This window comes from Neopelma chrysocephalum, unplaced genomic scaffold (assembly GCF_003984885.1).
Source record: "Neopelma chrysocephalum unplaced genomic scaffold, ASM398488v2 Primary Assembly neopelma1_100, whole genome shotgun sequence".
Classification (NCBI taxonomy): domain Eukaryota; kingdom Metazoa; phylum Chordata; class Aves; order Passeriformes; family Pipridae; genus Neopelma; species Neopelma chrysocephalum.
This window is the reverse complement of record NW_020897763.1, coordinates 4,376,971-4,393,909: the sequence shown is the minus strand read 5'-3', so window position 1 is coordinate 4,393,909 and position 16,939 is coordinate 4,376,971. Positions and strand designations below refer to the sequence as shown.

General features: G+C 44.5%; 2 protein-coding genes across 2 annotated transcripts in view; both read right to left on the bottom strand.

Annotated features, from left to right (window-relative positions):
• Positions 1 to 3,358, bottom strand: part of BRPF3 (bromodomain and PHD finger containing 3) — a 32,156-nt gene extending 28,798 nt beyond the window's left edge. Inside the window, exon 1 of the mRNA XM_027695013.1 lies at positions 1,928 to 3,358. The gene's annotated coding sequence lies outside the window, so the exon portion shown is untranslated. The remainder of the gene's footprint in view (positions 1 to 1,927) is intronic.
• Positions 3,359 to 3,482: 124 nt separating this feature from the next.
• Positions 3,483 to 16,509, bottom strand: MAPK13 (mitogen-activated protein kinase 13). Its single transcript, XM_027695020.1, has 12 exons — positions 14,412 to 16,509; positions 11,210 to 11,339; positions 10,743 to 10,801; positions 9,606 to 9,714; positions 8,580 to 8,609; positions 8,111 to 8,158; positions 7,078 to 7,192; positions 6,645 to 6,716; positions 6,080 to 6,159; positions 5,538 to 5,616; positions 4,102 to 4,278; positions 3,483 to 3,780 (listed from the first exon to the last, which is right to left on the bottom strand). The coding sequence occupies exons 1-12, from the start codon at positions 14,732 to 14,734 to the stop codon at positions 3,701 to 3,703; spliced, it is 1,302 nt and encodes a 433-aa protein (XP_027550821.1). The 5' UTR covers positions 14,735 to 16,509; the 3' UTR covers positions 3,483 to 3,700.
• Positions 16,510 to 16,939: the final 430 nt, after the last annotated feature.

Here is a 16,939-nt window from a genome sequence, read left to right as displayed (position 1 = left end):
AAAATTATTTGTTTAGTTTGCTACCTAGAATGTGAAAATGTTATATATGAAAACATATTATTTTTCTTTTTCCTACAGGATAAAATAAGTACAGTTTTCTGAAAGGCTGGAGAAATTTTCAAAACTGTGCACCGAAAGGTTTCTAGGTGGTATCCAAAACACAGCAACTACTGTCTTTCTTAAAAAATCCTTGTAATTTTGCGGTGTCTCTTAAGAAAATAATCATTGCTTCATCTGCTTTTTCTTTCCCACTTACATGTGCAAGTACCTAATAAATAGGTCCTGTAAAGTTCCAACTTCACAGACCTAATTAGCTGTCAAAAAAAACTTACAGAGAAAGTTTGTTTATAAAGGCTTCACTCTCCAAATTAAAAAAAAATGCTTAGAACACAGAAATGAATGTAAGAATAGCAAGTAAGTAGTATTTCAAGTTAAACATTGGCATGTTATGTGAGACAGGCACAAAAATTCTATCCGTACATCCACGTAAATTTTCATCATACATCCTTAATATAAACAGCAAACATATTTGTGGCTGGCCTAATTCATGGAATTTTGGGTCACTTTAGGGCTGAGTGATTTTTATCACTTGATATTTTTAAGTATGCAAACTATGTAAGGGCAAAAAAACCCCATAATGGGAGGAATATGTCCATTACGTGTTGGTCATCAACAGGCACCACCTGCAGCTCCACATAAGATAATTCCTTCTTTGATTAACAGTGTCTGTCAGGGTCACACACACCCTCTCATTTCTTGTGCTGATATTGAAGTACTTCAGTCTTGGCCTGAGTCACTGACTCTCTCAAGCAGGTGTTTTTCAAGCTCCTTTCATGAAATGTCAATGTGATTTCCCCCCCACCCCCTTCTAGTAGCTCATTCTCTTCATTGAAACATGTCCTCAGATGCCACACAAGCACTGGAACAGTTTGTCTTCACAGACAGACGTGGTCTTTCTGCTGCCGACCTGCTACATTTCCTGCTCTCTATTTTGAGTTCCTAGCTGGTACATACACAAAAACCAAATACACATACACTTCCAGGGTTCCTGAGCTTGCAGAGCACCAGCTCCCTGCATTTGTTGGGATAGTAGGTATTGCAGAAGAAATAGTATTTGGCTCTTGGACAGTGAGCTGTCACTGTATGGGGTTGGTGGGTGAATGAATGAAACCAGAGCATGGAGCTCACATACCAGCTGTTGAGATTGCTCTTGCAATTTCAGAGCATTCAGTGTAAGCTTTCAAAAGAGAAAACTGACAGAGAAACGCAGAAACACAGTCCCTGAAACACAAATTATTTTCTGGATATATACTCAGCAGAAAGACTGATACCAAAGAGACTGTATGTGCTATCCCTGAAACAAGTGAGAATAATGCTTGCTCTCAGTAATCTATGTACCCTCCTTGGTTGTGTTCAAAATTGTTCTTCTCACACCCATTTTTATCAGAAGTCCCCAGTGCCTCTTCATGTTTGTCCTCTGGTCAGACAGACAATTCCCAAAGGCCATCTTAGGTTGTTCTTTAAAACTATGCAAGTTCCTCTTCAACTACCAGTAGACTGCTCAGTACATTCCTTCATTATGAAGATGTTTTCTCTCTCAACCATCATTACAAAGAACCAGACAACTCTTCAGGTCTACCTATTCCCTTTTGGAGAAGGGCAAGAAGATTAAGAAGTTACACCCTGAATTCCCATTTACAGTGGTTTAGGAGTTCTGTCTGAATGGGTTCTTTGCCTTAACAGATGACTTTCTGAAAGAAAGCTCTGTACTCTGAAGATCTCCATAGATTTACTCAAATTTCTCTACAAGAATGAGCTTTTAAGAGTCTTCCCTGCCTCTCTATGTCCAGGGTTGCATATAGTCAGGAGGTCAGCCTGACTCACCTACAGTCCTGAAACATCTCCCCATGCATTCACAAACACTCACCTGGACAATGACCCTCCTCTGAAACCACCGAGCCTCATTTTACCATGGCAGAGGTAGCTTTAAACATCTGCACCTTTCCAAGATGTTAATGGCAGCTGCTGAGACCTTCTCCCCAACTTCTGTTACGCAGGGCACATGGCAGCCAAGTCAGATGCCAGGTTCAAAAGGACAATATTCCAACCGCTGTTTGACAGATGCAGCTAGAACTTCTCCCTTTCACCATTCAAGGAAAATGCAGGTCATCTCACACTTAGCAAGAAGTCCCTACTTAAGAGACAAGTGAGGCAAAGGGCTTATACATGATCCAGAGAGATATGAGGCAAGAGAAACCATGTCTCATCAGCATGGACCATCTGTGCAGCTACAGCAGGATAACATCAATACTGTCCTATCAAAAAGCGGCAGGCGCTGAAGGGTTATCCCAAGTGCTGCATGGCATGAGCTGCAACAGAGAGACTGCCAAGAAACACAACAACACTGCGTCTGGTTCCCAGTGAAGAGAGATCAGAAAATTCTGGTAATGTTGCACTTTTCCCTTCCTTGAGGTCTGTACAGCAAAACCGAACATTACTTAAGAAAATTTGAGAGTACTGAAAGCAACATCGCTGAACCAAACCAAAATAACTCAGCAGCTACAGAAGAGGGGGAGATTTGAGAAACACTGCATGTATTACTGAGTTCACATGCCCTCTCAACAAATACTTTTCTCTAGCCCTGGGGACTACGTGCTCTGAGCTCTGATACAGAGAAGACACTTGTCTCTAGGCACAAATCCCTTGGGATGGACTTTGGAATGACTGGCTGAACCTGACCATCATAGGGAAGAAAGTGTTGCAGTCCAAACGGGTTATCCACAACCAGCAGATGTACCTGCCTAGCACTGAACTATCTAATGACTGTATCAATAAGCCATGGACCTGCAGATACACCAGTTTCAGCATAGGCTGGAAAACTTCCTGCAGACTCATTCAAACTAAGTTGTACAGCTCCTTGGGATACCCAGTCTATCAGTAGGGGAAGCAGCTTTGAATTCCCAGTCTATGCTTGCAAGTAGCAGTGAGGAGACAGCACTGATCAAAACCCAGGGAATGAAATAAGGGGGGGGGAGGAAGGGGAAAGGAAAGAGGAAGCAGCAGTGGCTCTCCAGAGGGGAAGATCCCGAGCAGAGTTATGTGTATAGCATGAGTCTGGAGCTGCTCTGAACACAGACTGATACCTGATCAACTGCATTCCCATGGTGGCCTGGAGCTGACACTATCCCAGCAACCTTGCTATGCTGGATGCTGTGTAACTGCTCAGGGAAGGAGGACACAGTCAGAGTTAGATTGGATAAAGTTTTGTTATGCTGAATGTCACTCTTTCTGATCATTTTGCTTGGGACTCACTTCCCAGTCAGTTTTACCTTTTTCTTTACCTTATCCATAATTAATGTACTACACCCTGTGCTTGAAAAGACTAATGAGAAAGAATGAAACCCCTTCTCTCTCAAGTGGACAAATACAGCGGTAAAAAAAAACAAACCAAAAAACCCCACCAGGTAAAATTCTCCCACTTAAAGTTTCAACAGGAATATATTTATCTTTTATGTTGAAAACTGTCTGGAGTGCTTCCCTTTTGGTAGAACAAAGTTCAATACCCACAGCATAGTGCCATCCTTGTGTTGGCACGCAGAGAAGTCCCGCAGGCCAAACGATAGCCACCAGCAAGGCAGTGAGGAATAAATCCCATCTGTCGTCGAGGAGAAGTGAATCCCAGCCACAGCGGCATCAGTCACTATAATGACATCCCACTTTGCTTCTTGGAATCCTTCCGTGCAATGGGACTGAAGGACAAGATCTCCTTGTAAATAAGCTCTTGAAAAACACAACAAAATAACCATGAATGTGTGATTTTAGAGGACACAAATGAAAGATTGAATGTTATACGTGCAGAAAGGAGGTATTCAGTGACAGGTACGAGATGGAAGAGACAAAGGAGAGAGGCAAAAAAAGTCTGCCTGAAGAGCTGGAGGGATCTTTGCTGAATGCAGAAAAGCAAGAGCAAGGTAAGAGATGTGCACTACCATTGAGGCATCAGCAGGCAATCATAGCCTTACTCAGCATGTGCACAGGAAAGAGAAAGGGGTAGGAACGTCCCATGCTAGACAGGAACTTCAAAGAAAATAAACTTCTTACTTTTCCACTCATCTATTGAAAGCTTTTCATGTTCCAGAGAATCATCATAGGACTGTTGTGCTTCTGTCTCCTCCTCGACATCTCGGAACTGGTCGAAAAAGGGGTGAGCCAATGCCTCTGTGGCTGTAAGGCGCTTTTCCACATCAAGCTGCAACATCTTGTCAAGCAGGTCCACAGCTGTAGGAGAAGATGGGAACAGGGCTAAGTAAGGTGCTGTGGAGAATAGGAATCGTGTGCATGAACCCTGCAAGCTGATGGGACTAGTATTTCCAGTACAGCATCTCCAGACCTGAAAATGAAAGAGATTCCTCAACCCAGTCAAGGCAGTGAGGAGCTCCTGTCAGTGGAGTTGCAAAGTCTGTCCAACAGCAGCCTCAGGGAGCTCTTACTAACAGAACTTAAATTGTGCAGAAATAAATTAGTCTTGAATAAGCTTTGGGGCTGCACAGGTGGGGCTGCAGAAGGATGAAGAGCAAGCCAGTAGCCTCAAGATATTTTTCAGTTTTTATAATTTGCTTTCACTTAGAGTCCTGCATCTCAAAGTAGTCTTAACATGAGTAATCCATATAGAAATCTATACATCCATGGTAAACAGGAGGGCAGGAAACTCAGATAGCATCTAGTCTGTCAGTCCCATTCCCACTTGGTTTTAACATTTTAATGCTTTCTTTTTTTCAGTTTTTAGAACAGCTTTGCTTGCTTTCATCTCTCTTCATGGGAAGAGAGCTCTTTGTAAGAAATCAGTTTTGACTCTGAAAATGATAAATTAACATCAGCTGTCTGTTAAGGATCACTAGATCCAGGTATTCAACAAAGAGGATCTACACTGTACTTAGAAAAAAAATACTGGAGTGGACTGTGGGGGTCTTGTAGCACTTTATCAAAGCCCATGGTGCCTTAGATGTTAGGTTGGGAATTAATAATGAACAAAGAAGAGCTGGTTTGTTTATCTAAGAGCTACTGATCATATTGTCACCTGCTTGGCTACAAGAACAACTTCAGGAAGCTAATGTCAGCAAAAATTCATCCTAACTTTCATACCAATTGGGACTGATATATGCAACTGTCCTAATCCTTAATTTGCAACCCAGAACCAGGACATCCTGTTATATCCAGCATCTGCTTTCTTCTGGTTTGTTAAGACAAAAGTCAGAAGTTTATCTCTTCCATAAATATTGTTATGTTACAGACTGTGTAATTTTAAAATTAAAAAAAAGCAGTAAATGGCCAAGAACAGCAAAACATCACTATTGCAATAAAGATTCATTGTGTTTTTTACTTGATACATATTTGCTCTGGGAGGGGCAGGGGCATAACCTGCAAGGGAGAAATTATAAGAATTATAAGAAAAAGGAGAAATAGTGTTGAAGCTGTGGTGGTCAGCTTGCCTCTTTTCCAACTGTGAAAACTCGTGAGAAATGCTGGAGATGACTTACCCTGAGGATTTGCTTTAGGGAAAAGCACAGACAAATCCTTCTTGGGGATTTTAGGAAGGGACTTGATATAACTCTTAGCCTGAAAGAGCAAGGAAAGCACAATTACTGCACGTGGACAAGTGTGAAGGGATGTGAAATACAGCTTTCAGATCTCATGGCTCTCATGAGCAAAGGCAAATGGAGAGAACGGCAAATCGTCCCAGATGTCACATTTCAGTGAGCAGTTTACAAGGGAGTATTTTTATCAATTGAGATACAGAAATACTTCTGTTTTAGGAGCCAAGCTAGAGAACAGAGAAGCTTGCTGGTTGGCTGGGGCATCAGGCACCTCACATGGGAGTTCCTGCAATCCACACCAAGTCCATCAGTGGCACCAGATGTGCCACTAGCAGAGAAATGTCTTCCTTGCCAAGGGGAAAAGGCTGCTGTTGCGCTTCCTCACTGCTGCTGTAGAGGCAGCACCTCTCCCATCTCAAACATGTTAACCTCTTCCCCACCATATCTCTGCCAGCAGGACCTAAATCCATAGTGAACTTTTTTACCGCTTTATCCTCCAACTTCTCCAAGAAGTCTTCTCCTGGATGCCCCGTTACTTTCAGGATCTGAGTCAGTTGATCCAGGTCTGGCAAGCTATGTTAAAGATCACCTATTGAGGAATGAGCCCTGGACACCCTCCCACAACTCAGCTCAGTTTGTTATGATACAAACCCAACAGTTACACAAGTTCATTAGACTGGCAAAAAGAGCTCCAAGGCTTTTTTCCTGGCATGCCATTTTCATCAACAGATAATTTTTCTGGCACAGCTATGCCAGGACACATGTCCATGGTCTTGGGGGATATGCAAAGGTTTGGGGATGGAGCTATGGCCATGCAAGGTTGAACTGATAGAGCTCTAACCGCAAGGTAGGGCACACATGGCCAGCACAGAGGTGTATTTCTAAGGTCCCCTCTTACCTTCTGCTTTCCTCACCAAAAAGACTGGTCCCTGTGATTACCTTCCGGTAAACCAGACTGACACCTATTTTTCTCAGTAGCCTCATTCATTAAAAAGCACACACCAAGAATTATTACTCCTCCCAAGGAAAAGGTTCAGCTTGAAAGGATACAGTCTTTGCCTTTAAACAGCGTTTTCCCAGTCAGCATTTCTGCCATGATACAGCCAATAGACCAGATATCCACTGTTCAGAGTGAAAAAGGGGGGTGGGGGGAGAGAGAGGGAAAAAAAAGGAAAAAAAAAAAGGACAATGAAAAGGCAGCAATGATTGCTGGGGCTGTCACTTTTGTTGTTGCTTGCAGCAGGACTGATTTAAATGTCACTCCCATTCTCCTCTGTTCTTTCTATGCTGCTAAAATCTCTGCTTTCATCATTTCCCACAAGCGCTAGCTTTGGGAGTGGCACAACACCTTTGGGATCTGCTCCGCTCCCAGGAACACTGATGATAAAGAAGAAAAACTACTGGACGATTATGTGAGGTTTGACCCAGCAGAATCCCCAGGCTCGTCATCAGATAGTCACGCTGCAGAGGCAAGGCTGCTCACCTGTCTGGTTGTAATGCATCCAGTTCAGGATGACTTCTGGGGCTCTGTACCATCGTGTAACCACATAGCCAGTCATTTCAGCATCAGCATGTCTGGCCAAGCCAAAATCCAAAATCTGCAGTTGCAAAGGAAGACGAAGAAGGAAGGGCAGGAAAGAAAAAAGAAATCCTATGGGCAAGTAAGACTCCACTTCTAAGAGAAAATTAAGCAGATCCAATCAGATAATAACCAAGCTCCAACTACACCACAGCCAACCACGGGACAGTTCAAAGACTTAACAGGTTTGTCTTGATTCCACTGTAAATTGCAAGCCAGTTGCAAAACCAGTTGTTGTGAGAAGACTCTGCTGAAAGGATCGGGGCTCTGTGCTACCTGGAAGGTCACTTTCTTTCTTGAAGCTTAAGTTTCAAGTCTGTGCTTTATTTGAGTTGGTCTATGACCTAGTGGTGAAGGCATGCTCCCAGGCCACCACAACTCACCCTTTCCTATAAGAACACCTTGCAGCTGACAGAGGATGGCCTCTCCCTCAATACTGAAGATGAACAAGCTTGACCCAACCATTACGGGCAATGAAGCCACTCCCTGTAATATACATTACAGAAAATACATGCTAGAGCACCACACCAGCGAACTGCAAGCAAACCTTTCAGAGCAATACTAAAAATAACTTTGTCTGGAATCACAACCATAATGTCAATGGGAACCAAAAGGCAACAGTGGTTGAATCCAGTTACCCTTCAGGGATCGTTCACCTAATCCAAGTGTTGCTCAGCAGTATTGAATTTATCTAGGAAGTCATTAGAAACTGCCATGCCGCAGGAATTACAGTGACAGGATGTTCATTTGAAGTTTTGCGCCTTGATTCAGCAAGTTACATCAGCAGGTATTTCCCACTGCTTGCAGTTGCCAAATAACAAAATGCCTTGAATTGAGAAGGCAAGAGGAAACATGACAGTACCAAGTTCTTGCTGGCAGAGCAGTTCCTCCATGATCTGATATGCCACATGCTTCCAAAGTGGTGCTTTCCACCTACCTTTAGCTGACAGTCTTCGTTCACAGCCAGATTACTTGGCTTCAGGTCCTACAACAGACAAGAGCAGAAAAATACAGATGCTTCGAGTTGCAACACATCAACACAAGGCTCAGCTGAACCTCTGCTTGCCTTTGATGGGGTCTCGTAACATCCCAAGTCGAGTACCAATTCAGCAAAGATACCATGCCTGCTATACTGTACAGCTTTAGATTGCTGTTTTATTTTTTCTGAAACAGTTTTAATTCAAGAAGCATCATAAGATGCTTCTCAGCTCATCAGAAAATACAGCATTTCCTCAAAATGCTGTACAAATGAGCAAATTCAAACATACATAGGGTGTAGGATGGAAAAGAAACTCCAGAGCAGACAGTGCTATTAGTAAAATGATGTTTAAGAATTTAATAACTGTATGATTATGCTGTGTTTTTCAAACAGACAAAAATCAGAGTAAGAGCAAACATGAACTTACCCTGTGTATGATGCCGGCTGAATGAATATACTGCAATAAAAAGAGGAGCCACAATGTGATCACCAGCAGACAAGACTTTCTGTTCTCCAGCAGAGAAATGAGAGCTACAAACCAGAACTTACTGCGAAAACAACTCTGCATCCTGCTGCTGCAGGGCAGCAGTTTGAAAAGGAATCTCTCCCCTGAATTGCTGATAGTATTTGGAATGCTATTGCCAGTCTAAAGAAGATGCATAGAACAGAAGAGGAGGGATGAAGCAATAGTTCCTTAGAGCAAGTACAACAATAGCTTCAAACCATCAAAGGCATCAGGGTTACAGCAGATGACATGAAAACTTAGTTATTTTGGGTGTTCAAAAAAAAAATCTCAGCATAAAAACATAAAATTGCAAAAACTGACTGTATGGCTTTTATCACACCAGTTAAACCTTCTGCATATTCTTCCCCCCTTTATTTAAACTCAAGGGGGAAAGATGTTATTAAGGTGAACTCATGCCTGTAGCCACTGCTCTGATTCCAGGTGAAGGATGTTAGAGGGCAGCATTAAGACACTGTCTCTACATCCTGGGGTTTTCTGCAATTGCTTTCTGCTCTCTCAAAGCCAGTTACAGGAGCATATTCCTTTCTTATTCTACTAAATAGAAAATCAGTCCCTCTGTCTTCTCCCCTGAGAGCCTCTGTTATGAAGAAGCTCCTTCAGCAGAAGCTCTGTTGCTGCAAATCTCTTACTCTCAGTGTAGAGTTTTGCTAAGGGTTTTGGCAAGTCAAAGAGCAATGCAACTGCTGCCATGGAAAAACAATCGCAAGGTCTATGGCTGCTGATTGCTTTGATACCCAGCTGACGTAAACAAGCAGTCACTTCCATCGTGCTGGAACAAGAGAAGTTCAACAGCCAATATCTGTTCTTAGGTGATGCCATAACACCCCCACATCTTCCTATACAGTGTTGGAAGGGAGTTTAGTTAGGGTCAACCCTCCCATATAGAGGAGATAGAGGGAGTCACTAAACTCCTCCAGACCCACTTACCTTCAGCCCTTTCAGCATTTGGTAGACCAGGTACTGGATCTTTTCGTCACTGAATTCATGTCCCATGATCTTTTGTAAATCTGTCCGCATGTATGGCATCACCAGGTAGCTAAAAGGTAGTAAGACAAAGCCCTGAGTCTAGAAGAAAAATGCAGGGGACCAGGCTAGCCTTGGGGTTTTTTTGGCTATGTAACTTACTGTAACTAAAATGAGTTGCTGTGACAGTGTTCCTGGCTAACTAGCACAGCCTGCAGTGAAGCTGGGATTTCAACCTGCTCAGAAAGTTGCTCTTTTTCCTCCTCTTAAATCAGGTATCTGACATTCAGTAAGAACAAGGATCTTCACAATCCTGAATTAGTTTACTTTAGACCTCAAGTGATGTTTGGTTCCGGACAGCCTTTCACCACCCGGAAGCTGAAACATCTTACACAGCAAAACTGTGTTGGCTCCCAATTTTATCTTTGTAATGTTCTCCTGCCCTACCTCAAAAGACAACATCTAGCTTTCTTCAGTATCTGCCTGCTGAGACTGCTAATTAGTTGACGGTCTTCCTGCAGGAACTGCTCTGAGAACCTTCAAATGCTTTTCCTGCAGGCTGCTAAATACCTAGCCATCAGCCAAACCCCCAAACCCAAGTACATGATGCTCATTCCTAGTAATGGGGAAGGGAAAATGACTTGTCCATCCTGACCATAAACACTGAGGGGAAAAAAAAGAAAAGCCAGAATCAAGATGAAAAGGAAGCCAGATCTTTAAAATTCTCAGTTTAATTGCCCTGGGGCCTGATGAACAAACAATACTTCTCCCATTCTGAGTGCAGCCTCTTAGCTCAGCAGTCACACAGCATGGATCACACTACATGTGATAGCCATGGAATGTAACACATCCTCATTACATAGGTTGGTCTGTATATTCTGTGGCCTCTCAGCTGTGAGCATGGCATGTGATCTGTTTATGTATTCTGGGTGTGTTAGCCATGGGAACTGACATGTGCTTTTGATTCTCTGTGTTATTTGGGGATGTCTGGCTTTTAGTCTGGGCCCCTTGCACCTCAACCCAATCTGTTATCCTGCTGCTAAGACACAGGTGTCTTGGGCAACGGCTGAGTCTAGATAGAGCAAAAAACTCCAAACTTACAAGTCCTGGAACCCCTGGTAGGAGGCAGTGGAGGTAAAGACATCAAGCAGCCCAATGACCTGATGGAGGAGAGAAGTCCACATTTAAACCTGGAAAGCATTTACTGTGCACATGGGACTCAGGTAGTAGCTCTCCACTGGCACATGCATCTGGGTGAACACAGAACTCCATCTGAAGAATCCACGGACTCCTCACTGATGCTGCACAAATGTTTTTCTTTTACTAATACACAGTAGCACCCATTACACATCTGCTTCACCCTACTGACAACTGGGCCCAGCAGAGGTAGTACTTGAACCCCAAAACTGCCTGCACATGCCAAATGTCAGTATCTCTCCCTATATTAAAATAATCCATCTCTCTATATATATATAAAAGTAAACATGATGCCACCTGAAAGAACTTGCTCCCAGGTGGCAAGAAAATATCCCTTGTATCAGCAGGAAGAGAGAGAAATGAGTACTTACGTTCTCATGTTGCATGTGCTTCAACAGCATCAGCTCTCTGTATGCTCTCTTGGCAAAGATCTCTGACTGGAATGGGCGGCAGAGCTTCTTGATAGCCACTTTCTCCCCTGTCTTCTTGTCTATGGCTGAACTGCAGCAGATAAATAAAAAACAATTCTGACATTGGCAGTATGTTCTAACAAATTTTGTTATCCCAAAAGTCATCTCCTAGAGAAGAGTGAATTCTTGTGGTCACCAAAGAACAGCAAAGAAAGGCCCTTTGAGAAACCCAGTGGAGCTCTGCACAGGAGATGCTACCCTGTGTGGCTTTGGGCAGCAGACCACAGCCTGTGCTCTTTGGATGACTAGGTGGGATTCTTTGGCAAGTATTAGTGGCTCATCTTTATTCCCTATAACCTGCAGAAAGAAGCTGGAGGTAATAGAGCTGTGAGAAGAGGGAAACACAAATGGCTGAAATTCAGAATTAGTTCTAACTCTGCCCTCTTCCCTAATGCAAGAAGGTAAGGGAATAAAGCAACTTTTGCTTTGCCATCTGCTTGGAGGCTCTTGTCTTTTAAGGCAGGGCAGTGCCTTCACTGTATCCTGGAGACAGTGGATGTCACACATTAAAAATACAGGCTGCTGGAATTAATTCTGCTGTATTCAGGATCTTTGATCCTACACATACGCTTCTGTGTAAAAGCGGGTCTGGCTGAAAATGAGAGTCTTCTATAAAGGTAGAACATGGTACAACAGCCATCACCACAGACGTGATGTGTTATTCCCTCCGGTCACATTTACTGTTTATGTCACTGACAATCCTGTGACAATTTCTCTTCTTCTAAAGGCTTTTTGCTCAGACTGCAAAGGAGGCCTCAGGTTCCGAGTGGGAAGGGAGGTCCTCAGAGGTCCTCAGCTGTAATTTGGGATTCTCAGTGGTGCCTCAGTGGTGCCTCAGCCCCTCCTTGACCCCTCTCAAGAGGCAAACATGAAAAAATCACGCTGTAGATTTCCAGAGCAATTCCCACAGCTTCTTAAATCCCTATCCCATCTCTCATGGAAACAGAAGGGCTATAAATCATCATATTCAATCCCATGGCTTTTAGCTCCATCCTCCAGCCTTGCACAAACACATTTCCCCATTCAGTCAGTAAAAGCAAAGGAAGTGCAGGAACAGCTACACAAGGCAGCTTCAGCACTGAAGGTGCTGTAGGATATCGTAGGAGGCTTCTGAGTGAAGAGTTGTCTCAGCTTCAGGACTTCAGCAGATGTCAGCAGAGAGGACAGCACTGTGTAAAGTTTTCTGAGAAGTGAGGGAAATAAGAGGAAGACACTCGGACTAGATAGTCAATCAACTTCTGCAGAATTCAAGGCAGATTTCCTAATCTGAGGGTGCACGTTCTTACCTGCCTTCCCAGCTGCTGACATACAGAGCATCTAACCCCACATCCCAATACAGGAGAGCAGGGTGACGGAGCTTCAGCCTGCGCAGCACAGACGGCACTAGTCACACCCTTGCCATTAACACAGCTAGAGCTAATTCAGTTGACGCAGCTGAGGGAGCCCACCATGTTCTTCCCAGCACAGATTTAATGAACAGATACAATTTGGGATGACATGGGGCAGGCAGAGCTGTGTCCTTGCCTCAGCTGGCAGAGATCAACAAGACCAGTGTTGAAGGGGTCAGAAGACTCTTCTTTCCCAATTACATTCAGCTGGAAGCCAAATCACTACAGATTTTGGCAAATTAATAAGGGAAGAAACAAGACTTTGCTGCTTCTCCTGAGTTACTTTCTCAGCTGCTCAAGAAGGTGTAAAAGCCAGCTGCCGAATAACACTGCAATAGGAAAGTTTCCCAGCAATTCCCAGCAGAGGACAGCAAATCCTAACTCCACATGCTTCCACCTCTGTTTTGTACAAAAATCGGCACCAAGCCCTCCCTGCTGAGCACTGTCCATTTGATACTACCACCACCATGGACCTCCAGACTGTTTCAACACCCTTTCCTCTCTCCCTCCTTGAGAGCTCCAGAGCAGCTGAGACTTTCACAGGGAACAGTAAAGATTTGTCTTACTGGTGTTGGGGTTTTTTGGATGGGGAAGGAAACTTTGAAAGGATTTCTCTCTTCCTCTTTTTGTCCTGTCTTTGTTTTCCTTCCTGCTTTCCTCAATGGTAAAAACCTGAGAAAACTGTACAAATATAAAAAAATAGTCTAGTCTTGCCTGATTTTGCAGGCCTAACTTAAGCATCTCAGAAGTGTAAATGCACCTGGACAGCAAAAGGGGTACCCCTCTATAAATTGGAAGCCAAGGGACAAGGACAGAAGCTGGAAACCATGGTTTCAGGATTAGTGCTGGGACAGCAGCAGGATAGACTTTGCCCAACACCTATGAAAAGGGATACACCTTTCTTTTTTATTTTTAGTTCAGCATGTTATGAAACAAGGGCTCTGTTCAGATACTATCACAGACTGCTTCATATTTAACCTACCTTTCAAAGAATCGTCCGTCTCCTCCAGTTTGTCAGTGTAAACCAAGCAAGGTCTGACTTCTGCTTGCTCTCACTTACAGGCACCTTTACCCAGCTGAATAATTAACTGCAGCTCATGCTGCTCTCTCATAGGTTAGGGATTATTATCGGCCATGAAGGAAGTCCCAGTCTGCTACTGATCCCGGTTTACAGTAACATCTATCTACTTTATGATTTCAAGCTGGAAACAGTATCAGAGTGGGGGTGGTATTGTCCAGCTGCTTAGTCCAGGCAGACCAGCATCAGCTATCTTGGACTAAGCAGCAAGGATACTTTGTTCCAGTATCCACCTCTGTTACCATCTACAAATTTCTTTCAGACACCTAGGTATGCCCTTCCCTCGTACGGTTGCTGCCAGATAATCTTCATGCAAGCTCAAGACCAAAGCAGCTCAAAAGCTGCCTGACCCAATGCTGAGGTGACACCCCCAAGCTCCTTGGCACCCCTTGCTGCCGTGCCTACGCAGTCCCCTCTCTGCCCACCCGGGGTGACCACAGGGGGAAACATTTTCTTCAAGTGACCAAGTCTCCAGCCCGCTGCCTGCGAGCAGGAGACAAACCACCTCCATCACACATGCAAATGTCCTTTCTTAATGGAGAGGTGTTGACAAGCACCTCCTTGTTTTCCCCCTGGCAGGGAACACCCCTAGCTCACCCCGTACTGCTGCTGGCAGTGCAAGCAGGACCCCACTCACCACACCGAGCCGTAGGCTCCAGACCCCAGCGGGTGGAGGGATGTGTATCTCCTGGGCAGCTCCCAGAGGGTGTTGTTCACCTCCTGTCTGTAAAAGCCTCTTCTCCTTGCGATGTTCATCGCCCGACGGGTGTGGGAGTGCCACCCCCCCAGAGTACTGGAGTACGGGAGGGTCTCTGGGGTGAGAGCGTGACTGTGAGGCCTCCTGCGCTGGTAAAAAAGGCTCCAGCGAATTTCCTTCTCTGTTTTCAGCTGTTGCGAGCATGAAGGGACATGTCTTTTGGCCCTCCTCCCTCCGCCTCCACATTGGCAGAGGTGAGGCATCAGGTTTCCTGACACGCCTCAGTCTTGTACAGGTGCCTCTGGGCTCTGCTATAGGAGTGGAGCACCCAGCCCTGCTCAGGCACACCCCTGGGAGCCCTGTCACCTGGAGCTCTTACTCTCCTGCCTTCACAAGCCAAGAAATATCCTTATGCAGCTTGGAGGGGGTCTCATGAAATCCGTCCTCCAAACAAGTGGATGAGTAAGGACTTGTCAAGCTGGGGAATCCGAGGGACAAGCCACAGCACCTTGTCAGACAAGCAGGGACATTCTTCTTTAAAGCTGATGAAGGACAGCTTCAGCCTCATGACAAAGAACACACAGTGTTACATCCATAAAAGAGCAAGGAAGTGATGGCAATGTTCTCCGAAGTCTGGCTTTCCAGCAGTGCAGGGATGTGCTGAAAGTAGGCTGAGGTTCTCCACCTATATCCAAGTGACTATTGGGAGGAGGTTCAGGAGCAGCTGTGAGATGGGAACATCCTGAGAACTGTTTGCTGCATCTGGTTTCATCTCCCACAGCAGGTCTAACCCCTTCTTGGGGTCTTCATGGACACCAGAGAGCCCAGGTTCACTGCTGTGCCTACCATGACCAGGCCAGACCAGCAAACCCAGCCTGCAAGAAGGTCCATTCCTAGTAAGCAGATGGCACCTCAACATTTTGCTCCAACATTAGGAGGCTCAGGCAGGGCTCCCACACAGGAGGTAGGTGCATCCTACATGCTTCCCAAAGGAAGTGACTAAGCTGTGCCTTACCAAGCCAGCCTAGCTGCTTACACAGTGTTCTACCTCACCAGCCCTCCACCCTGCCTAGAGCCTCTGCTCCTTCCATACAGGTAATCTGCAGAGGTGTCCCTGCTCCAAGAATATCTGTGCAGCAAAATTAGAGCCAAGTGACCTGTCAAATGAAAAATACACAAAAAGCACTATCAGGGGGTTGGGAAAGATTCATTGTCCCTGCTTACAGGCAACCACTGCAATTCCTATCAGCATTGACCCTTATGTTCTTCAAGTAACCATGCTACAGCCACGAGTACAGCCTGCTGCTTTATAAAACACAAGCTAGGGCCAAGGCATTATGGTAGTATTTTAAGCCTGCTTATGCATATCTGTGTAAATCAGCCCTGGCTGTAGCAACAGCACAGTCAGGAAATGAACCATCTGCTTGGCTGGGTTCTATAAATACACCTGTGAGCAAGAAGTGTCACAGCAAAAACTCCTGGTCCATAAGCAAACATGTAACTCCTCGGTTATTTGATGAATGCAACTCTTGCTCAACTACTTGTGCACATGAAGGTAATCAGCACACAATTAAGGAGTCCTAAATAGTTGCAGCATGTCTGGGCTGTAAAAATATGAGTTAATTCAAGTGACCAAATCAAACAGCAAATTTTAGATTCATAGAAACCTTTAGGTTGGAAAAGATAATCTTGAAGGTCAAATCTAACCGCAAACCTAACTCTGCCACATCCACCAAAAGAAGTGATGGGATGACCCATACATTCTTCTCCAGGCACCTCGACAGTGCAGCTGGAGGTGATGATAAGTTACAATTTTTACTTTTGCTTCCCTTCTAGTAATAGACATTTCATCATGGACCTACCCAAACTCCGAGTTGTTCTCACCTGTGATGGCCCTACCAATGACTGGAGCATAGTTGGACAACAATTTGCAAGGGTTGCACACTGACTCTTAAGCTTCATGAGAGTAATTTGATTTTATAGGTGTAATTTCCCCCCTCCCCCAATTAAATTCTCACTGATTTTTAGGTTGGTTTTATTTTTTTGCTAACCAGGATATATTGTAACTGAGCACATTCTGGAATTGTACATCTTGGGTGTTTTGGATTTTTTTTTTCCCAGAAAACAACAAATGACTGATCCTGTTTAGGCTTTTGGCCTCCTCTCCTCTGTTTGCACCTAGGCCAACAGATGGTGAAAGCCAACAAGAAGGCTCATGGAGCTGAGAGAACACGCCCTCACTGTTTTTTGTAGTTCCTCAAATCAGCTGCTGCACAGCTCTGTGGCAGGGAAGTGCACACATTGTGGTGATCAGCTGCCCGACTGGGGTCAACACAACCACCCTGGTTCATCATGGCCTGGGAACTTCAGTGACTGAGGGATGCGCCAACTTGAAGAACATGGCTTTGCTCAATCTGAGTTCTTCTGAGTGAGTAGCACTGATACACAATAGAAGTTGGAAAAGCTCC

Excerpts from the sequence above, each read along its gene's own strand:
- MAPK13 (XM_027695020.1), bottom strand. The coding sequence starts at position 14,734 with ATGCCTCACCTCTGCCAATGTGGAGGCGGAGGGAGGAGGGCCAAAAGA. Across the intron at positions 8,610-9,605 it reads AAATGCTGAAAGGGCTGAAG|TATATTCATTCAGCCGGCAT; the intron begins GTAAGTGGGTCT and ends TTTTTATTGCAG. Across the intron at positions 5,617-6,079 it reads AGAAGTTGGAGGATAAAGCG|GCTAAGAGTTATATCAAGTC; the intron begins GTAAAAAAGTTC and ends TTGCTCTTTCAG.